Source organism: Sturnira hondurensis, unplaced genomic scaffold (assembly GCF_014824575.4).
Source record: "Sturnira hondurensis isolate 20B ecotype Veracruz unplaced genomic scaffold, ASM1482457v3 Scaffold0022566, whole genome shotgun sequence".
Classification (NCBI taxonomy): domain Eukaryota; kingdom Metazoa; phylum Chordata; class Mammalia; order Chiroptera; family Phyllostomidae; genus Sturnira; species Sturnira hondurensis.
Window position 1 is genome coordinate 9411395 of NW_028095197.1, and position 23238 is coordinate 9434632.

The 23238-nt window shown below is 43.1% G+C and overlaps 1 protein-coding gene across 3 annotated transcripts in view; it reads left to right on the forward strand.

The window, feature by feature from the left end:
• TDRD7 (tudor domain containing 7) overlaps positions 1–20419 on the forward strand; it is a 61777-nt gene extending 41358 nt beyond the window's left edge. For all 3 annotated transcript variants that reach the window (XM_037035689.1, XM_037035690.1, XM_037035691.1), the window contains 6 exons: positions 1151–1237; positions 9326–9460; positions 11716–11826; positions 13671–14173; positions 17674–17834; positions 20135–20419. In XM_037035689.1, the coding sequence (XP_036891584.1) occupies positions 1151–1237; positions 9326–9460; positions 11716–11826; positions 13671–14173; positions 17674–17834; positions 20135–20355 (1218 nt within the window). In that variant the 3' untranslated portion in view covers positions 20356–20419. The remainder of the gene's footprint in view (positions 1–1150; positions 1238–9325; positions 9461–11715; positions 11827–13670; positions 14174–17673; positions 17835–20134) is intronic.
• The last annotated feature ends 2819 nt before the right edge of the window (positions 20420–23238 follow it).

The window sequence follows — 23238 nt, forward strand, 5'->3', positions numbered from 1 at the left end:
CCATTAGGACATCGTAGTCATGATCCAGAGTATGCTGTGGTTCCCGAGTAACTAAACCCCAATGCCACTCCACCCCTGAGCCCTTTGCCTTGGAAGTGACCCCTTGCCTCTAGCCTGCCAAGCATGGTGAGGGCCTCGTGGCACTTACACAGTACTGTGTTTTAGCTATTTGGATATTTAGTAGTTCCTGGGGGCAGAGACTGAACCTTACTAGTAAGCACCTAATCCATTTAGGTGCTATAGTGCCTAATCGAGTGTCCTGCATAGAATAGGTATTTCAAAGTTTTTGCTGACTCAGATGAATCCTGTATTCAGACTACAGCATAGAATTCAGGCATCAGACCTATAGATTTACCTCTGTGTGTGTTATAGATGTTTTAGATGTATCTCAAGGTCATTACTTAGGTTGGATTTGCCAGTCTGTAGATCTGAGACACCCAGAGAGGCTGATGTACTCATAGCCTATGGCAGTGGAGGGCGCTCTTGATAGTCCCTGGTGCTCTTTAACCCAAGTGGAGACATAGCCTGTGGGGAAGAACACATTCACCTGGAGGAAGGAGACCATGGCCGGGCCCCAGTGTCAAGTTGCAGCAGCAGAGGAGGATGAGGAGACCTACAGCCGTGATGTGTTGCCACTTCACTGGCCCTGACATCCACATTTGTGTTGGTGACATTTCTTTTGTTTGGAACTAAAATCCCATCTTTGAATCTAAATCTTCAAAGATTCCAAAAAGAGACCTATTGACAGCTAGCCCAGCCTCCTCACTTTTCATCCAAGCTGTTCTCCTCTATGTCAGATTCATCCTCCCTCTTCATGGTTAACTGATGGCCCCAGAGCCTGCATGAGTCACACTGACGTCCATGCTAACATTTTTAGACACTTCAACAGGGGTGATTTATGCGCCATGTGCAGCGGGGGGGGGGGGGGGGGGGGGGNACAGGGGTGATTTATGCGCCATGTGCGGGGGGGGGGGGAGCGTAGATCACTGCTGTCAGCAGATGTGGAGAAGCAGTGCAGAGGCCTCCACGCCCCAGGCATGCGCTGCATCCCCTGATGGCATGTGGGTGAGGCAGCCAGCTTGGGCTGCGCGGTGTAGCACCGTGCTCTTTGCTGAGAGTAATAAAAGTGTCGTGCAATTCTGTTTTGCAGCACATGACCTCAGAGTACTTCGTTTCCTTGCCCTTCTGTGGGAAAATCTGCCTCATCCATTGCAAAGGAAAATGGTTACGAGTTGAGGTAAAATCAGTCACATGACTTTTTTCAAGATTTTATTTATTCTTTAGAGAGAGGGAGAAAGAGAGGGAGAGAAACACTGATATGAGAGAGAAACATCAACTAGGTGCTTCTTTTTTAAAAAAATATATTTTATTGATTATGTTATTACAGTTGTCTTATTCCCCCCTTCAATCCCCTCCACCCTGCACACCCCTCCCCCATTCCCCCTTTCATTTATGTCCATGTATCACAAGTTCTTTAGATTCTATATTTCCCATACTATTCTTGCCCTCCCCCCCATCTATTTTCTACCTACTGTCTATGCTACTTATATTCTCTGTACCTTCTCCCCCTACTCCCCTGTTGCTAACCCTCCATGTGATCTCCATTTCTATGGTTCCACTCCTGATCTAGCTGTCCTCTTAGTTTGCTTTTGTTTTAGGTATGGTTGTTAATAACTGTGAGTTTGCTGTCCTTTCACTGTTCATATTTTTTATGTTCTTTTTCTTAGATAAGTCCCTTTAACATTTCGTATAATAAGGGCTTGATGATGATGAACTCCTTGAGTTTGACCTTATCTGGAAAGCACTTTATCTGCCCTTTCATTCTAAATGAAAGCTTTGCTGGATAGAGCAATCTTGGATGTAGGTCCTTGTCTTTCATGACTTGGAATACTTCTTTCCAGCCCCTTCTTGCCTGTAAGGTCTCTTTTGAGAAATCAGCTGACAGTCTGATGGGCACTCCTTTGTAGGTGACTGTCCCCTTATCTCTTGCTGCTTCTAGGATTCTCTCCTTCATTTTAATCTTGGCTAATGTAATTATGATGTGCCTTGGTGTGTTCCTTCTTGGGTCCAACTTCTGTGGGACTCTCTGAGCTTCCTGGATGTCCTGAAAGTCCATTACCTTTGCCAGATTGGGGAAATTCTCCTTTATTATTTGTTCAAATAGGTTTTCCACTTGCTCTTCCTCTTCCCCTTCTGGTACCCCTATAATTTGAATGTTGGAATGTTTAAAGATGTCTTGGAGGTTCCTAAGCCTCTCCTCATTTTTTGAATTCTTGTTTCTTCATTCTTTTCTTTTTGGTCATTTTTTTCTTCTTTCTAGTCCACTCCCTTGATTTGAGTCCCAGTTTCCTTTCCATCACTATTGGTTTCCTGTGCATTCCCCTTCATTTCAATTAGCTTAGCCTTCATTTGTTCCTCTAATTTGTGACTAAAATCAACCAATTCTGTGAGCATCCTGATCACCAGTATTTTGAACTGTGCATCTGAAAGGTTGGCTATCTCTTGGTTGCTTAGAATTATTGGCTCTGGGGCTTTGAGCTGTTCTTGAGCCATAATGTTTTGGTGTTGGCACCTGTTACATGAGGGGCGGAGCCTTAGGTGTTCACTGGGGCCAGTCGACCCAGTTGCTGGGTTGTGACACTATATGTGGGAGTGGGGTCAGAGAGGGGCAATGGTGTTTGTTCTACTCTCTCTCAGATTTCGGTCCCCTCTGCTGCTTCCTGCAAGCAAACCTGGCCCCCATGGTACCGGCTCCCAGGTGTGTGGGCCTATGCACCCTCCAGGACCCTGTGGGTCTCTCCATCAAACTCTCTGTGAGCCTGGGAGCCTCTCCCAGCACCTCAACCCTGAAAGTCTTTCCAATTGGTGCTTTCAGGCTCTAATTCCCTTCCCTGGGGCCTTAGCCTGAGCAGTCTGTCTCACTGTGCTCACTCCTTCATTTGGTTTATCTGCGTGCAAATGTGTGACCATGGTCAGCCTGCTGCCTTGTGCCCTCACTGGGTCCACTTGTTGCTACCCCACACCTGGGATCTGCCAACCATGCCTGCACGCTCGGGTCAGTCCAGCAGATCTTTCCAGCCCAATCCTGCTCCGCCGCTGACTCCGTCCCTCTTACCAGGCTGGCTGAATGGTTCGTTGTTGTTGGACTTCCGTACAGTTCAATATTCTGTTTTGGCTTTGTTTTTGTTACTAAAACTTTGTTGTCTTTAAACTTGGTTGTGTGAGAAGGCACAGTGTTTACACCTACGCCTCCATCTTGGCCCCAGTCAGGTGCTTCTTGAATGCTCCCTGACCAGGAACGAAACCCACATCCCAAGCATGTGTCCTACTGGGAATCAAACCGGCAACCCTCCGCCCTACAGTTTGACTCCCAACCAGCTGAGCCACACTGGTCAGGGTGACTTTTTTAAACTTATTATGAAATATTTCACACGTACAAACAAATTTTTTAATGGAAAAAGCAGTTTGAGAAATGTAGTCTGATCAGCACGGCCACTGTTCTCTTTGCATCCCACCCCTGGGGGTGCTGCCGGCTGGAGTCCGTGTTTCTCATTCCCATCCATTCCTTTACACTTTTACTGTGTCTGTAGCTGTACACACACACCTTTATTATCTGTGTATGTTCATATGGAGGCAGTAGAAATATAGACATGAACGTGTATATAAAACATTTATAGTAAAAATAAGTGAAGAAGGTGTAACTAAATGAATAAATGTTTTAAATATATATATAAATAGTAAAGTGTGCTGGTTCTTCTGGGTGTGCTTTTCATTCTTTACATTTGTGAGTTTCATCCATGTGAGCACGTGTGGCTGCAGTTCACTTGTTTTCTTGCTGCGTGATGCGACAGCCTATGGCTGTGCCAACATTACCACGCTTTCTCCTGACTGTGGATATTTAGGTTGTTTCCTACTTTCTGTTGTAAACAGTGTTACCGTTACCATGGCCCTTCCTGTGCGTGTCCCCCAGGGTACATAGGTAGGAATGGAGTTTCTGGCTATAGGAAATACTTACCTTCAACCTCAACTTCACTGTCCTTCAAGATCACTAGATAGTGCCTTAATGTCTCTCCAAAGTCACCCTTCAGCAGAAGCTGTAGCCCTGTGAGAGTTCCAGCTTCTCTNGTGGCTGCAGTTCATTTGTTTTCTTGCTGCGTGATGCGACAGCCTATGGCTGTGCCAACATTACCACGCTTTCTCCTGACTGTGGATATTTAGGTTGTTTCCTACTTTCTGTTGTAAACAGTGTTACCGTTACCATGGCCCTTCCTGTGCGTGTCCCCCAGGGTACATAGGTAGGAATGGAGTTTCTGGCTATAGGAAATGCTTACCTTCAACCTCAACTTCACTGTCCTTCAAGATCACTAGATAGTGCCTTAATGTCTCTCCAAAGTCACCCTTCAGCAGAAGCTGTAGTCCTGTGAGAGTCCAGCTTCTCTGGAGAGTCTCAAGTCCTCTCTCCCTCCTGCCCGGGATGGCTTTGGCTTCACTGTTCCCATACGCTTCTGTTTCCAGTCCCTGAGCATTGTCTTATTTTCTTGCAAGCTCAGTTATGAATTTGAAAGGTATGTTATATTTTATCATATGTTTCTCTTTAAAAATTTTTATTGATTGATTTAGAGAGAGAAACATCAATTTGTTGTTCCACTTATTTATGTATTCATTGGTTGATTCTTATGTGTGCCCTGACTTGGGAATTGAACCCTCAGCCTTGGCATATCAGGACAATGTTCTAACCAAGTGAGCTACCCAAGCAGGGCCTATCATAAACTTCTATATATTTTTCAAATATGGGGGGTTTTTGTTTTTACCTTTCCTTCCTTCCTCTTCCTCCTCTCCCTCTCCCTCCCTCCCTCCCTTCCTCCCTCTCTCTCTCTCTCTTTCTCTCTCTATTCAATATCTAATTTGCCCAATAACTAAAGTTGCAAATTTGGGCCTGATTTTATTTTACTTTTTGTTTTTCCTGTGGAAAAACAGAAAACTGTGGAGAGTGTCCATAGTTTTCATAAGATTTTCAAAGAAACTAACACTAAGAAGGTAAGAACCATTGCTTTATTGACTTTTTAATATTGCATAGCAGCATTTGAGAACTTAATTATACTGATTTTCTTTTTATTTAAATAAAACTTGATCATGTCTACTTTAATGAAAGCACCAATTTTGAAGTAATTATTGCCATTAACCCGAATGTATGTCAGAAGGCTGAGATCTAGGGTTATATGAACAAGGATTTTGTGCTTAGATGTAAATTTCAAAAACATGGCTTGTTAAAAAGAACGCAGAATTATTTGAATTTGAAAGCTCTGTGATGTTTATTTAGCGTATGATGTGGAAATGCATGAATACTTAATTTTTTAACTTCTATTTTGAAATAATTTCAGACGTTCAGAGAGTTGCAAAAGTAGTTTAGAGTTTCTAAATGTCCCTTACCATCTCTACATGTTACTATCTCATATAACCATTATCAAAGCCGAAAATTAACATCAATATTATTATTAACTAATCTTCAGAACTTATTGACATTTCCCAGATGGTCTTTCAGTGTCTTTTTTTCTGGCCCAGGATCCGAAGTTATATTTAGTTGTCATGTCTTCTCGGTTTTCTCCAACCTGGCACTTGCTCTCTTCATTGTTTGTGGCCTTTTAAAAAATAGTGGTATTTTTTTACTATCAAATTGTGTATTGTCTACCTTTGAGATAGCAAAACTGTTCATTCTTTTAGAGATACATAGAAGTTAAGGAAAAGTAACTAATTAAAAGCAGATCCTGTGTTTAAATGATGTATTTGTTCTTGACATGTCTAAGCTTTATGCAGTAACTGTATACCTTGAACTTACTCCACAAACCCCCCCAGCTCTGTTCTGCAGCCATTCTCTCCCTGCCGTCACTCTTCTTGCACACATGTCCTGCACGGGCTGCACTCACTTTCCACGCCACCTTCCAGTCAGTCTTTGGCTGCTGCTGTTTGACCTCTGCCTGCACTGCATCAAGGAGCCTGTTCTTGTAACAGCACTTTAATTGCCCAGTCTGATCGCTCTCTGCCGGCTCTCATTTTACCGGACCTCTTTGCTGCATCTGCCAGTGTGGAAGCTTGAAATTCTCTCCTCACTAGGCTCCCATGTTATCTAATCCTCCCAATTTTCCTCATAATGTTCTAATGCTTCTTTCTCTTATTTTTCACCCCCCACCCAACCCCTTTGGCTGAAGTGTCAGCATCCCCATGTTCTGTCCAGCTCACCATTCTTTTCAGCCTCTGCATCCTTCTAGGCAATTCCATCTCATAGCTTCAGTTATTATCTGGGTCCTAATGTTTCCCAAATTAGTTTCCAGTCCTCTGAGCTTCAGATTTGGGCAGAAAGCCAGCTTAATTGTCCATCTTACAAACTCTTCAGGCTCTACATGTCCAAAACCAAAATTACCTTTCTTCATTCTCAACTTCCTTCCACATATTTTGGTGGTACCTCCATTCAGCCAGCCAGCCAGGCTGTTCCTTCGGAGATATCTGTGACTCATGTATCTTCCTTAGCCCTCGGCGCAAGTAACCACCAAACTCTGTCAGTTTTATAGCTTTGTGATTTCTTGCCTAGATCACTGCAATACCGTGCCCACTGGTTCCTCTGCCTTTACTCTGCTCCTCCAGTCGAGCTCCATACCACTAGCATGAGCAACCCAAAAGGCAAATAACAATGTGTAATAGTGTGTCCAACATTTAATAAGGCTTATTACTATTTCCTAGACACTAAATGTTGCTTTTTTAAACATGACTGATCTAATGTAATCTTCACAAAACCCCATTATCCCCATTTGTACTGATGAAGAAAGAACTTCAGGGAAGAAGTGGGAGAGCTGAGGTTTGAAACTGAGTCTACCTGATTGTAAAGCCCTCACTCCGTCTTACCACCAACAGTGCATGGCTTCTTCTGAGGCTGCCATATCATTCTTCTACTTAGGACTTGACATTGACTCAAGGTAGAGTCTGAGTTCTTTTAAGGACTCAGTAGCATCTGGCTGTCCAAGGCCTTGCCTTTGCCTCTCACTTTATGTTCCAACATAACCAAGATGCTTGCAGACCCTACACGTGACAAAGGCCTGTATGTCTCTGCCCACCCTCCCCACACTGTTTGAGGCGTCCAGGTTGTTCCCTAGCTAGATGTCCTCAACCTGGTTTGCTCCCATTCACAATTTAAGGTCCAGCTCTGAAAGGACATACATTTGTGAAAATTATAAAATTTTAATTTGTGAGAAAGAAAATATAAATATCCAATAAATACAGTTATTTATTAAGGGAACAAAAACTTACACAATTTAAATTATCCAGCCAAAAGTTTTGTTAGGTAAGTCACAATGTATCTTACCTAATATTGCATAGCTTATGCAACATTAAATAATGACGTGGCAGACTAATGACATGAAATATTTTTGAGACATTGAGTGAAGGGCGGTCAGTTATTAAATAGTATATACTGTTTAGTTCCTACACATTTTGAACTTATTTCGTATGTCCAGCCAACTCTGTTCTGTGGCCACCATGGTCCCGGACATCACTCTACCTCCAGACATGTCCTGAGTGGTCTGCATTCGCTTTCTGCAGCACAGTATGTTCTAATGTTTGCCAGCCAATTTTTGTGTAAAATCATGAATAAAAGACTAGAAGGATAGTTGTACTCTATTATATGAAAAATTGTATATCATTCTTTTCAGTATCTAACTTTTCTACAATGGAGGCATTTTACCAAAATGAGGGGGGAAAGGTAATTTTAAAGAAAAGTCCCAATTCTAGGCATTTCCTCTCTGTGAAAGCTTGCTCTGATGTCTACTTCCTGGCTGGGTCAGGTGCCCATCCTCTATGTTCTCACAGTACTACCATGCGTAACTCGTGGTGTCCCTTACTGCGTTGTGTCGTGATTGTGTGTTTACGTCATCTCGCAGACTAGGAGCTCTGTAGGGTGGGGAAGCACTCAGTGCATCTCTGTGGCCCGGTTGTGCCTGGATATATCAGTTCACTCTACACCATCCACACCAATACATATGCTGAATATGGATGCTTGAATAACTGAACACATGTTAACATATTGCCCAAGACGCAAAAAGACAAAATATAATGTTGTCCACAGTACTGTTGATCATGTTGTAAGAGATGTTAAGATTTATGCTGTTACATTGATAAAACATTCTCTGGGGCAGCAGAAAAGGCTTTACTTTTGGTAAATCTGACTCCCATGCCCAGAGAGGCCCAGTTCCTCTCAACAGTCACCATGTTGAAGTTACATCCATTCTTTTTTTTTTAAACACTTTTTTTTAGCTTCACCTGAGCTTGATTTTAGAGAGCGGGAGAGGAAGAAAGAGGGAGAGAAACTTTAATGTGAAAAAGAAGCATCGATTGGTTGCCTTTTAACACACACCCTGACTAGAGACCAAACCTACAACTCGGGCACGGGAATCGAACCCATGACCTTTCAGTTTATAGGACAGAGCTCCAACCAACTGAGCCACACCGACCAGGGTGGCACTGCATTCTTAAGGTGGCAGTTAGTGCAGTTGGAGGCTTGAAGTTCCTGCCCAGATAACCATCCCCATGAGGCTGTGTTTGGCCAGTAACTATATTCAATGGTGGCAAATATCACAATGGCTTATTAAGGAAAATGAATTGTGGGCATTTAAAGATGCATCCAACATCTTATATTGTGATGTTGCCATTTGATCACAAATAGCTAATTATTGCCTTGACTCAATGTGTAATTTTCTCATTTTTGAGTTATTAATTCAGACTTATTTTACTTCTTTGACTTTCTGAGTTTCAAGTCTTTAGTTAGGACAAATGATAATAATCATCATTGGGCTCTCTGACAAAGCTATAAAATACCAAAATATGTTATGATTTAAAACATGTAGTATTTACCTGCTACAAGTAAAATTCTTTCTCTGAATTCTCTTTATTCTTTATTTCCTCATTGCTAAGACACAGTAGTTTTTTTCTCACATTTTAACATTTTGGAGAACATATTACATCTTATAATCAGCAATGTATAATAATGTATCAAATTGTTTTATAAGCAGTAGTACCCTAGAATTGAAAACACAGTGACTATTACTATATTTATTAATTTTACTGATTATTACTAATTACATAAATTAATAACTAGATAATTGAAATCAATTCTACTCTAAAAGAATACCTGTAAGTGCATTTTAAAGTAAGAGAAAATTTAATAACAAAAGTCTTTGTTGTCTTTCTCTGCAGTTTAGAGTTGCACCAAATGTAATGCACAGAGCCATCCTGATCTTCTGGACGTGCTCGTAAACGGGTGACACTTGTGTCATTGCAGGTCATGAACGTTCACAGCAGCCGGACTCTCGATGTCCAGTTCCTGGACACTGGCACTGTGACATCTGTGAAAATATCTGAGCTCAGGGAAATCCCCTCTCGGTTTCTACAAGAAATGATCTCAATCCCGTCTCAGGTACTGTGTGCTGGGAGAGATTGGAATGTGTTTGTAGTCGCGTGTGAGGTGCCCTCTCCGCTGTGACCCTGCCAACCACCAGAGCCTGCACATGTCACCACCAGGTTGGAAATGCCCTGAATGTGGTTGTTCGCTGGGGGTCAGGTGGACGTCCGGCTCAGCTGGCATAGACAAGCCAGTCGGACTTACGGGACACTGTTGGGTGAATGTGTGTGCATAAGTATGTCCAGTCGTTAGGTTACGTTATCCGGGTAGAGGTTCTGTTGATATTTTAATATGATATAATTGGTGCTGACTTCTACTCAGCTTCAGGGTATCGCATGTCATATCTACCCCCCAAGTTCCTAGTTTAATTAGGTAACCATTCTCTTTTGAAATCTGTTTATATTTAATCATTTTCTTATATGATGTTACCCTCATAGATTTTAGTAAAAAGATTAACTTCAGCTTGTCCCTCCTCTATTGGTAAAAATTTATGATAAGAATTTTGAATTATTTTGAGTTAATTGTTAAGAACTTTTTCCCACCTTTAGGAGAAGTAGAGGATTTTATATAGAAATTAATTATTTGCTGAAAGTAAAATTGTTTGACATTCTGTCATTTTAAACAGCTTCTTGTACGTTCCAGAAGACACGCTGTGCCACGAAAACACACTGAATGAAAAGCACGTGGCCGTAGTTAGCACGGCCTTTTCAGTTTCTCTCACTGCGGCTGCCACTGCCCTTTCTAAGGCATGACTCTTGGAAGCTGTCCAACTCGTCATCAAGCCAGTTTTCCGAGTCACTTATTTTGGTGCTCAGCCAACAATACTGAGAACTGTTAGACCTCCAGGTGCTCCTTTCACCTGATAGGACCTCTGGCTTCTGCACCCCCTGTTAGAACCTCCACCAGGGCCGGCCTTCTAGAAACCACGCCCGCCCCCTGGCATGGGGGACCCCATCCCACTGCTTCTGAGTGTCTGAAAGTCACACAGTATACCTTCTTTGAGCTACAGCATTAAAAGCCATGACAATTTTTTGTATTAATCTAACCTATATTCATTGTTTAACAGTTACGAAGTTGGGGGAACTTTAAAACCCAGCAAGGCCAAGCCTCTGTCTAACAGCATCTCCCCAAGAGGCCAAAGTCAGAGCAGCAAGCTGACGGCCTGCTGGCCAAAGCTGACCTGTGAATATTGAGTTTGGGCTCTTGGCTTTTTTAAAATTTGAATCCGTTGCCGGGATTTAAAAATCAGATAATTTCACACAAAAATCCCTACTTCTAGTGTCTCTTGACAAAGCAGACAGTCTGACAGCATCAAGTGTTCTCCTTTTTGGGACAGTACTTGTGGGAGCTGGGAGGTGGCATTCCCCCCGCAGGGCCTGCTGCCCAGTGCCCTGACCCCACCTGGCTGCCTCCCTCCCTCATTACCGTAGAGTGTGTGACCCCATCCAGGGGGTACAGGGAGGGACTTGGAGCCCCCAAGGAGGAGGGCATGACAGGGAGGATGGGGCTCAGAGAGGAAAGAAGGAACCCAGAGGTCCTGGAAGCAGGTTTCATGCCCTTCACAGACTCGCCTCCATCGGTTCACAGGTCTCTGTGAGGCTGAAGGGGTCCCTGAGGTCGCCTCTGACTCCCCCATGCAGCCACTCTGCAGAACCTTGTGCAGTGATGGTGAAGGCACAGAGCACTGGGGAGGATGAGGCTTTTCGCTCTCTGTGGGTTTCACTTTTTCCTTGATTCTCCTTACGACCGCCCTCCGAAGGCGAGCACAAATGCCGGCACCCACAAGGTCCTCAGGAGATACTGGGTGAAGCTCACAAGCCTCTGAAAAGGTCTCTGCAACAGGAGTCAGTTTTTATCCAACTGACCCTTTTTCTTTCCGGTTAGGTTTAGAGGGAAGACCTGGGTGTAAGTCCCAGGGCTCTCTTTTCAGTTGTGTGATCTGATAGTTTCTCTGGGTCCCTTTCACCATCAGTAAGGCGGGGCTGCCACCCCACCCCCACCCCCCAGTCAAGCAGAAGTGTTGTAGAGTGAGAAGTACACGGCATGCCTGGGGTGAGCCCCAGCGTGTAATGGGAGTGAAGAGGATGATGGTGATATAAATAGAGCCAGGAGCAAAGTGGATGCTTCAGCCCTAGTGCTGATTGTCATCATTACCTATGGCTTGCTCTCAGTGCTGGCAACATCTGACTTGCAGGAAGATAATATTGACATTACTCATAGTACCTATTTTAAGGTAGTGTGTTGACTTTTCCACTGTGTTTTCTTTTCAGGCTATCAAGTGCTGCTTAGCAGATATTCCGCAGTCTATGGGCATGTGGACGCCAGATGCTGTGCTGTGGTTAAGAGACTCTGTTTTGAATTGCTCGGACTGTAGCATCAAGGTTAGCTATCTTACCGGCCTTGATACATCTCGAAGGGAGTTGTCAGCCCTGGGGGCTCGTTTGGTTTTTGTAAGAGAATGTTATCAAATTTTATCTTACTGTAAACTGACGCTTTCACACCTGACACACTTTTATAGTTAAGACATTGGTTGCATATGTGGTGAGAAGACATTTCATTGTTTAATTTTAAGAATTTACTCTGTATCTCCAGTACTGTTTTAAATCCTTTATATAGTTTCCATTATCATGGAGGTAGCAGACATGGTTCTCTGTGCCTGTTTTGTAGCGTGATAAGGAATTACAGTAAGTACCCAGCAGAGGGACCCCGGGTATCTCTTGATACGTGTTTTTAAAAATCATGTAAGTTCTCTCTTTCTTTTCTCCTGAAGTATAATAGATTATAAACAAATTATTTGCTTATAACCTTGGTTTTTGCCTTTTTTTCCTAAAGGTTTCATAAACTGCCTTATTTATTTCACTAGTTGGTTTTGTCTACTTTTGTGTATTCATATCACACACATGGCCCATATTTTCAGGAATAGAAATGTAAAGTGGTATTTCTCTAACAGAAGCAAATAGTGTTGTCATTTTGTATGAAAATACAACAGTGAAATGTCCTTCATATATCTTCATGAAGATCTCTTAATTATTCTAGCTCTCACTGATTTTCCTATCTTCATACTCCTCTTGGATTTATAATGTACAGTTACACACTTAATTACATACCATTTTATACTTTTTAATTGATGCATGATAATGAATCTGATTTTCTCAGCTGTTTTTTCAGCTCCTAAAACAGAGCATTTTAATGGCTGATTATTGAAATGGCATTTGTACATCATAAATCAAGATGAATTAGCAGTCAGTACATCATTAGCACTTCAAATGATAAATTTAAATAAACTCATCTTGCTTGGAAAAATATTTTTTAAGTATATTACTGTGGGAGGATTGCCTTGCAGGTGTCTTCCTGTCTTCACACCCATGTCTCTGCCTTTCATGTCTAGCCTAATGCAATAAAAAATAGATGTGGCTAGAAGTATCTCATTTTTGTCATTTCTAAGATAAACCAGAGGAGCTGAAGAGAAGAATTAACCATCCCCCAGCCCTTGAGGACACATGGCATTGCAGGCCCAGTTTTTGACAGGTGGTGTTCTTATGCAGACACTCAGCTCTCTGATAGAGAGAGCGAGGTGGGCAAAGGCCTCCTGGGCAAAGGTGCAAAATGCAGTTTTAGCCTGGAGCTTTCTTCCTCTTGTACTCCCAAGATCCCTCTTCTCCCTCATAACTGGGGGATGGGTTGAGCGGCAAGGCCCCATATTAGGACCAAATAAGGAATGTGGGCCAGAGGGTCCTGGAGGGCACGGTGAATGTCAAAGCTAGCACACCAGCCTTAGGCAAACTGCTTATAAAACGTTTTGCCAGTGTCGTGATCAGCTATTGTTGAAGTTGGGTGGGTGATGAGCACACAGAGATTCATCATACTATTTTTTCTGTTTTGAGTATTGTAAAATGTCATTAGTAAAAGACATTTTTAATCATGATATATAGAATCACTTCCTCTCAGCAGTAATGACTCCGAGCAGGTTATAAGGTGCTCTCGAGATGTTCGCAATCAGTCCATTTTCACTCACACAATCTTGCCGCTGGTCTCTAGACTGCTTAGCTTATTCACTGCTACTGTGATGGGTAATTCATCTGACCTGAAATAAAATAACTTTAAGTAAGTTGGGCCTTTTTTTTGCAAATGCTGTGTTTTAATATTTAACATTAATATTATAACCACCTCTCAGAACGTAATGTAAATTTGGATTTCTCGAATTGATGTTTCTTGTTCTCCGAAGGTTACAAAAGTGGATGAAACCAGAGGGGTTGCGCATGTTTATTTATTTACTCCTAAGAACTTCCCTGATCCTCACCGCAGCATTAACCGTCAGATTACCAACGCAGACCTGTGGAAGCATCAGAAGGATGTGTTTCTGAGCACCCTGTCCAGTGGGGCTGGCTCTCCCAGCAGCAGAGGTGGCAACACCCCCCTTGCGAGCAGCACGGAAGAGAATGTCAGGAAGGGCCTCGTAGATGGCATCAAAAAGCCCGTGGCGGATCCCACCTGCTCTTTCTCCACGGAGGAACTGCCGCCCCCCGTCCACCTGCCGAAGCCAGGGGAATACATGGATGTGTATGTGCCTGTGGCCTGTCACCCAGGCTACTTTGTCATCCAGCCATGGCAGGAGATACATAAGCTGGAAGTGCTGATGGAAGAGATGATTCTGTATTACAGTGTGTCTAAGGAGCGCTACGTGACAGTGGAAAAAGACCAAGTGTACGCTGCCAAAGTGGAAAACAAGTAGGTCCTCGGGCAAAGCGTTTTATTCTACCCCCAGGAGAAGTGTGTAGGGTGATAATGAGAGCCATTCGTCCTGCAGGGGGACATCGAACTACACAAATGGGAATTTTGAATGTGAAGTGAGACTGAATTATGCCGTTTTCTAATATTTAAAATTATGTCATTTCTTTAAAAATCTAGTGACCACATTCCTATTGAAAGCTAATTGTACCTGAAGTGAAGGTTTAAATGTTGTTTTTACTTTTCTGTTAGAAAACAATATTTGTTTATTCATAAAATAATGTTTTAAATTTAATAACCTTTTAATTTTAAAACTAAGGTTTTTATTGTAGAAAATTTAAAAATACAAAAAGGTACACAAAATTAAAACCGGCCAACCAGACCTTACCCTTGTTCACACCTCTGCCTATTTGTGGGACAGATTCCCTAAACGAGAAAACACCTGTTTGCTGACAGGTTCTTGATACGCACTGTCAGTTGCTTCCTAGGGAGCCTACGCCACTTTCAGAAGGTGCAGCTGTGCCTGTTTCACTGGCTTTGGCCTTCAGACAGTGAGAACTGTACCTCCCTGGGTTTGCTTAGCGCTTCTGTCGGTTTCTCACATTTGCACGTTTGGGTCCACCTCCTCCTTTCCTGAGGCACTTGCTGGTTTCGACCCAGTGAAGCCCACGCACTGCCCTCTGCACTCTGCTGTCCAGCCACAGAAGCCCTGGACGACAGCCCAGCGGTCCCTGTCCTGTCCCCTTGGACAGCTTTCTTAGGGGAAATGACCAAACCTCTTAGACGACGCTGGAAGGAGCTGTCTCCCCTCCACCCAAGAACACACACAAACACACATGCCCGAGACAGCTTGAAAGGTCAGACTGCTTGTTTTATCTGTGGAATGCTTTTGTTCTTTAAAATAGCAAGTATAGACATTTATAAAATTCTGTTATTTTCATGAAAGAAGAAAATCCAATTTTTAACTTTTTAAAGTGAAAAGTATAGTCACTGTCATTCTGAGAAGCATTCAGCTTACATGTTACAAGCTTTTCATCTTCAAGAAAACATTTTTGCTGTGTCAAGTTGGTTATAATCATAGCATGAATGGGTTTACTTCAGTACAGGAACATTATTGGTGTTAATTTGTCCCAGTCACAATTCTTTGTAGGCTAATTTAATCACAGTTAAACTGCTGTTACCTGTTATCTGAGGATCACGTTAAAGATGAATAGTGGGGAGAGGTGGGTCCTGTTTGGAGGCCAGAGCTGTGCAGGGGAGGGGACAGAAGCAGGAGCCTGTGGCTGGGGCTTCAGAGTCCAGAGCCCCGCCCCCACCCTCAGAGTGTCCAGCAGTTCTGCCCCAGGACTCTTGCTCGGGCTCTACCCGCTTAATTTGTCCCTAGATGAGCAAGGGATGTCTTGTGGACAAAAACAGAGTACCTGAAAAATTTTAAAAACTGTGTGAACTGAATCAGTGTTTAGACTTTCTATCTTGTCTAGAGTTTCTATCTTGCTTACATTCCGGGACTGTTTACTAAACCTTGTTTCCAACTATGATAAGTTAAGACATAGGAATTTGGAACAAATTTTTTTATTACAGGGCTTTCCAAATCTGTCTCAGCTCAGAATAACCTGGAAAACTTATTAAAAGTGGAGGTTCTCCTTTGTCACCCCAGAGACCCTGATTCAAAGTCCCTGGGGGTGGGACTCCGGAATCTGTGTTTTTAACAGATTCTCCAGGTGGTTCACAAGCAGCCTTGCACTGAAATTGGAAATCTGGCTGTGAGTTTGGAACTTGAAAGCTAAGTAGAATCACAACGTGTGAGTCCTCCAATGGCCCTCTGCTCACTGCTCTGTGCCTCTCATTCATAGACTGAGAACACAGACCACCGTAATTCCCCCTGTACGATTTAAAGACATTGCAATTGGTGGAAACCAAATGTTTTCATGTCTCTTTGCACTTAAATAAATTAGCAACATGCACCAAACTGGTACTTCCACATATGAAAAATTCTCTTTAATTTGGTCTGAAGTTCTTATATTTACACAGCTTACCTTTTTTAAAATAATGATTATAATATTAATGATGGCTACCATTTGCCAAGTGCCTAAAGGCTAGACACTTTGTGTGTATTATTTCTGCAAATGAATTAAAATTAAGTACTACCTCTGAGATAACAGGCTCAGAGAATAAATACAGAGCACAGAGTATGCAGCTGGAAAATGGCCTAGCTCAGGTGGGACTCCGACGCAGGAGTTCGGCCCCCAAAGCGCTTATGTACTTGTTATAATGCCTTTTTGTGTCCGTGTTGTCTCTGCAACTCCTGGGCTCTTGCTTGCTGCACTTGGGCCTTACCTGAAGGTTTCTGGAGTTTCCCCCAGAAGCCCCCAATCACACACAGTGCTGAAGCTGGTCGGTCTGTAGCTTTCTTACTGTAATTCACCCTATAGCAGCTGTGTAGGTTTCCTATAGCCCTTCTCCACAGGGTGTGCACTGGCCAGGGAATCGGTCTGGTCCAGCCCAGCGCAGCCCAGCCCAGCAGTGTGCTGCAGCGAAGGGCCTGCTGTTCCTCTGGGCTTGGACCTGACACACCTGTTCCCAAGGGTGTCCAGGTCTGCCACCTGAGGCAGAGCCTGACTCAGAGCATTTGGGAGCAGAGACCACCTCCAGAGACACTCTGCTTTTAAACATTACACACAATCAAGACTGTAGGACTTGAAAATGGCCCTTCATTCTTGAACTCCGAAGTCTAGGTTTTTCCCATTTTAATGAAATAGACACAGAAGGGAAAAGTACACGTGCGTCAATTTCTGGCATCTTGAACTTTGGATCTTCCTCCATGCTCTCTTACCCTTTCCAGGCTCTTTAAGTGGTGGGTTAGATTTTTTTGTTTTATTTTGTTTTTTAATGTTTTTATTTGACATAATTACAAAGGTCAACTTTACATTCCTTTTTGTAATCTCTCCCCAACCTCCCTTCCCAGTCTCACTTTCTCTTCCGTTCCTGCCCACAACCCACCCCCCAGCTGCTCTGTAGTGTGGTGTGTGTGTGCGCGCGCGCGCTCACGCTCCACTGCAGACAGCTGCCCTGCGGAGCCTCTGTACTTTTCTTCTGTGTGTGCCTTCAGCCTGGCCTGGTCCAGCCTGCCTCGCTCTTCCTATCTTTCACACACATACTTGTCCGCCACGTGTGGCTGTTCCCTGTCCCCCCAGTGGAGTGAAGGAGTCCCTGAGGGCTCCACCTCGTCCTGATCGTCCTGCACGGCATTTCTTTCGTTCTCCTTGAGCTCCACGGGGCCTGAAAGAGGTGCTGGAGTGAGCAGGCTCCTTCGAGGAGCCAGTGTGCAGCAGCAACCTTTGGGAAAAGAAGCGGCAGTCTCTCTAAAAACATCTGATTAGTAGAGTTTTTGACTTGGATAAACAGCATTCTCAGTCATTTTTCTTTGTATCATCAAATATTATCCTTAAGGCAGGCGTTGACTGTGTTTCTTCTTCCTTTTCAATCCTTGGCACATCTAGGTGGCACAGGGTGCTTTTAAAGGGGATCCTGACCAACGGGCTGGCCTCCGTGTACGAGCTGGACTACGGCAAGCACGAGCTGGTCAACGTAAGGAAAGTGCAGCCCCTAGTGGACGTGTTCCGAAAGCTGCCGTTCCAAGCAGTGCCGGCTCAGCTGGCAGGTAATTTCTGTGGAATTTGAACTCACCCCCCAGCACCCTTTATATTGTCATTGGATCCTGGGTACGTAGGGAGGGCAGAATCATTGGCCTGTGGAGGTGATTTTTTTTTCACAACTTCCCAACCATGATGGAAATAATTTTTCATGCTCGCTCACAGTCGTCACACCCTCCAGCTCTACCTGCTGCTTCCGCTTTTCCACACTCCCTGCTAGCTCTGGTTTCATGGATGCATTTATGTCCAAAGCTGTAACCTCAGGACAGGTACAGTAATGCAGTCTGCTGTTTTCAGCTGGCATTTCCCCCTGTGTGGGGGCGTGTTTTGATAATGATTTTTTAATAGCTGTAAATATTCTGTGTAATCAGTATTTCCCTAGCGTTGCCTGTTTAGGTTCTTTACACTCTGATTGTAGCATTAAGGACAACCCTGCCACTGTGAACACGGGCCAAAACAAACAAAGACAGTGAAACAGCCTGAAGAACCAACAGGAGGAGAACATTGCACAGTTAAATATTTCATAATTTATTGCATAAATTATAAAGCATCTAAATAATGGATTCCCACAATTATAAAACATTTCTGGGTCCTAGAATATGACCACTGTCATGGCCAAGGGCGTCTCCAGTTGCATTGCAGCTAACAGCACACGTGTGTGGTCTCACCAGTTCACACCAGCTCACTGACTGCCATTAAAATCTAAGGAGCTAACTCAGGTGTACAGCGGCACTTATTTGTGGTATCGTGTAGTGAGGTTTCTGTCTTATCTTTTGTAAAAGCAAATGTTTGTGGCTCCTCTGTTTGTACTTTGCCTCCTCCAGGAGGCCAGGGGGCCGAGGGGACAGACAAACATGCCAGCCGTCTGGGGCGCTCTCTGTCCCGCTGTGCTGGGTCATGGGGGCCATGGGTGGCCCCATGATGCCACATGGACTCCCTGCCCAGCTCACCATACCCACTGAGCACAGTGGCAGAAGTGACATGATCTCAGCAATGAAAGCAATTCTATATAGAGATTATTCTTATAGTTACTGACCGGCTTTTATTAGAGAGAGATACTTTGCCTTGTTTTTGAAATGTTTACTGATTTCTTTGTGTCTTCTACTAGAATTCAAAGGACACTCCCACAGTAGTTGGACATAAACCAAAAATGGCATTTTACACATGGCTGGCTATTGTTGATCTGCATTGAACCTCAACCTCTAAATGGTTTCCTCAGATTTTATAGTTACACATTTTTCATTTTTACTTGTTAGGGTTCATATTTGTTAACACATGTTGTTAAGCATGACAATTGAGCTGCCCCGTGAAGGAGTCTCTGTGAAGCTTCGTGGCTGCGGTCTCCGGTGCCTGCCGTGTGCAAGGGGCTCTCCCAGCCACGCCACTTGTTGCAATTGTCCCCCACGGCGGGACATTTAGGTTCCGGCAGTATCGGAGACAGCAGCTTAGGGACTGTTCCAGACCTCTTGTGGAAAATGCTTGATAATTAAAGAGTTTAGCCCACTCACTGTATTGACAGCAGGCCTTTTAAATTACACATGAAACTCCCAGGCCTTTGCCACTACGGGCATGCTTTACAGTTTATCTAATTTAGTATATGTGGACTTAATCTGTTGCTTTAATAGTATTTCTTGGAAAATACGTATTGTCTCCATATTGTTTTAAAATCTGTTTTAAAGTTCTCTAAATGGAGCTCTCAAGTTTAAAAGTTAGGGGCATTAGAAATGCATGGGACCTGAAATCCATCTGGCACAGCCAGTTTATTCCAGAAGTAAACCAAGGCCTGAGAAGCAGACTGATGTCCCCGAGACCAGCCCACTGGACAGGAAAGAACTAGAATAGTGACCGCGTCTCTGGGCGCTCAGTCCAGGGCTTTGGCCATGATGCTGTACATCCTGATTTTGAAAAATTGTACATTAATCTTTTTTTTACTATATCTGGTTCATCAGAAAAAAGTCTGTAAGTAAGAGAAATGTCATTGATATTCTGTTCCCCCTGTTTATCTATATTATCAGTTTAAAGCTGCATGTACTTTATGTGAGGAAGTGGGCAGTAGTTACATAACTTCATTTTATGTAGCATTAAATCCCAAAACTGTGTCTGTAGGTAAGGTTTACAGAAGTAACCGCATTTAGAATAGAAACGCTGTGAGCTGGATCTGCTTCGAGCTTGTCCAGCCACTGTTTCTCAGTCGGGCACGTCTAACCTGATACGCGTAAGCCACTGGGGAACTGACTGAGTAGTTTCCCATCACGCTGGCCCCAAAGCAGGCTCGTTCGACCCCTCCCTGCTCTGCTCTTTCTCCTAGGAGTGAAGTGCAACCAGTGGTCTGAAGAGGCTTCGATGGTGTTTCGAAATCATGTGGAGAAGAAACCTCTGGTGGCACTGGTGCAGACGGTTACAGAACATGCTAACCCTTGGGACCAGAAAGTGGTGGTCTATTTGGTGGACACCTCGTTGCCAGACACGGATATCTGGATTCATGATTTTATGTCAGAATATCTTCTAGAGCTTTCAAAAGTTAAATAACCACTGCTTTTGAGGCCTCGACAACTAATTCAGATTTTGTAGCAATAACAAAAGGTAGTAGGCTTTAAAAAAACCTTATCTCTGCTACATGGCTCTGACTGCTGTGGGGACTAAAAAGAGTGTGTTATGGTTGATGAAAATATTTATAAGTTGTGTTTGACAGAGTTGACTTTTCCAGGAGAATCGTACTTGAATTATTAGTATAACGTTAGAATAAACATGTTTATCAATATAAAAACTGGCTGCCTCATCATTTCTAGGCTTTATGATCTGAAGACGAAGAGTTTCCCTTTCTGTTCATGTTGTCTTCCTTGTGGTGCTGGGCTCTTTTCCAGGCAGACTGAGAATTTCATGACTTAACCCTGCCCTGGTGTGTCATGCTGGGTCCCAAAGTCACCAAACCGTGGGAAGGTGATCCCAAGCCTTTAGCACATTGGCATTGCGACTGGTGCTGCAGGAGGAGCAGCTAGGCAGACAGCGTGCCTCTCCCCCCAAATCTTGAGCGGCTCCTAAAGGCCCAGGCCTTCTGCAGTCTCCCCACTGAACCTCACTGTCCACCATTCCCTCTGCCAGCCCCACTGGACCTTAATCTGGTCCCTGAAAGCCATGCATGTGCATCCGGGATTACTGACATTCTCATGGCAATGGGGAGAGCCTGACAATTCCCAGGTGGTAAATACCCACTCCGTTGCTGAGTCCCAGCTAACAGTGTGACATCACCGACTGTGGAGTTAGAAGGAGATGCACCCCAGTGGCTCTCGCAGGCCTGCCTGCAGACTCCAGCACACCACTGTCTTCATCCTCCACAACAGGCAGAATGATGTCTCGCGGGCACCAGGCACATGTAACCGTGTGTTCTTGCTAATGGATGGGCGGGTTGAATTGACAGAAGGATACTGTCGAGGCCTTAGCAGGGGCCTAAAGGGAGGGAGGGAGACCCTGGACTAAGAGTGGAGCAATGGGACCAAAGGAAAAATATTAAAGGCTTTTTGAAGTTTTTGGTTAGAATCATTAGAATTTCCACCTTGGACATAGAAGATAAGAAAAAGGAGGTGTCAAAGACTGATGCTGATAGTTCTGGCCAAGAGGGAGGCGTAGGTAGACACGCTTCATTTCTGCGCACAATCAAAAGAAGGAAACAACCAATTTAAAAACAAAAAACAGCCAGAAAAACTGTATAGAAGTCCAACAACCAAGGAGTTGAAGAAACATTCATCCAGACTGGTGCGCCAAGACAAAGAAATAGGCCCAAATGAAAGAACAGATCAAAACTCCAGAGAAAGAACTAAGCCACAAGGAGACAGCCAACCTATCAGATGCACAGTTCAAAACACTGGTGATCAGGATGCTCACAGAACTGGTTGAGTGTGGCCACAAAATTAAGGAAGAAGTGAAGGTTATACAAAATGCCTGAAGTCATTTGCTTTTTTTTATGCGGTAAAATTTAGGAAAAGTGAGAATACAAAAAAGTTAAATACCAGATGTTTTCAGTTTTTCATGTAAAAATGTTAAAATTATCTTTCTCGCTTTTTAGAATTTATATTTAATATAATTAAACTGATTCAAAATCTAGTAATGCTTATGCCAGTGATTTAAATAATGAATGATAAAGAATGGAATTAATGTTTAAGTGAAATAAAGTAGTGTAAATGTTTTTATAATGTTTTCTTAAAAAATAAAAGTTTTTTGAGTTGTTTATAAATAAGGAAAAGGTGGTTTCTATTTTACTGACTTTAGAAGTATTTCCATTAAATAAAGAAATTAACCGTGCTGTAGACATAATTGGAAAAATTAATCTAGGGCCAGGACATTTGACAAACGAAAGAAACCTGACCTCTACCTCGCACCATGTTCAATAGTCAGTTCCAGGTGGACTGAAGCCCGAGCAGGGGAGGCCAAGGTAGGAAGCTAAGATAGGAAAGCACCTTTATGACTGGGAGTAGGAAAGACACAACGTGCTGACAGTAAAGGAAAAGCCGAGAGACAAGACTATGTTGGAGGGAAGAACACTCATCCAAGACAGGAAGGCGAAGCGGAGTGGAGAGTGAATTGGGTTGGCCAAAAAGTCTGCATGTTTTTTTCATAAGACATTTTTTTCATTTTCACCCACAATTTTATGGATTTGGCTATTTCGAGTATGTCAGCTATCTCCTGTGTGGTATAACATTGATTTTTCTCAATTAATGTCTCCATTTGATTGCTATCAAATTCAGCAGACTGTAGAGCATCGTCCAGCAAGAAATCTTCAGCACAAAACTTTGCAAACCACTTTTGACACGTTTCATCAGTCACAGCACCTTCTCTATACACTGCACAAATCTTTTTATGCATTTTAGTTGCGTTATTTTTTGAAATACCAAAGCATAATATGCTGAAATGTTGCTTATTTTTAATATCTTTGATATTAAAAAGGCTACGCCCAAATACACCAATTTTGATAATTTTTAAAATCCACACTGATACAACAGCTGCCACATACAATCTAACAACATTGTTTCAAATGCAATTAAAGAGAAATAAGCACTATAAGAACCATCTTACAGAAAAAACCCAAACGAACTTTTTGGCCAACCCAATATATGCCATACAGGGTTTACAGAATTTACAGGTGTGAGTATGTGAAACAGATTTTATTCTTGTATTAATTATATATTAACTATCGTATCACTTGCCATACAAACAGTTTGTAAACCTACTTTTACCTCACCCTGTATATATGTTGTGGGAAAATATACTGAATATTTTCAATAAACAAAAGACTATCCAGAAACAAAATGGGTAAGACATTTGAACAAACATTTCACAAAAGCGAAAATTCAGCTACCCAATTAACATAGAAAGGCACACAACCCCAGAGAACCCAGGTATGCAAATTCAAACCTC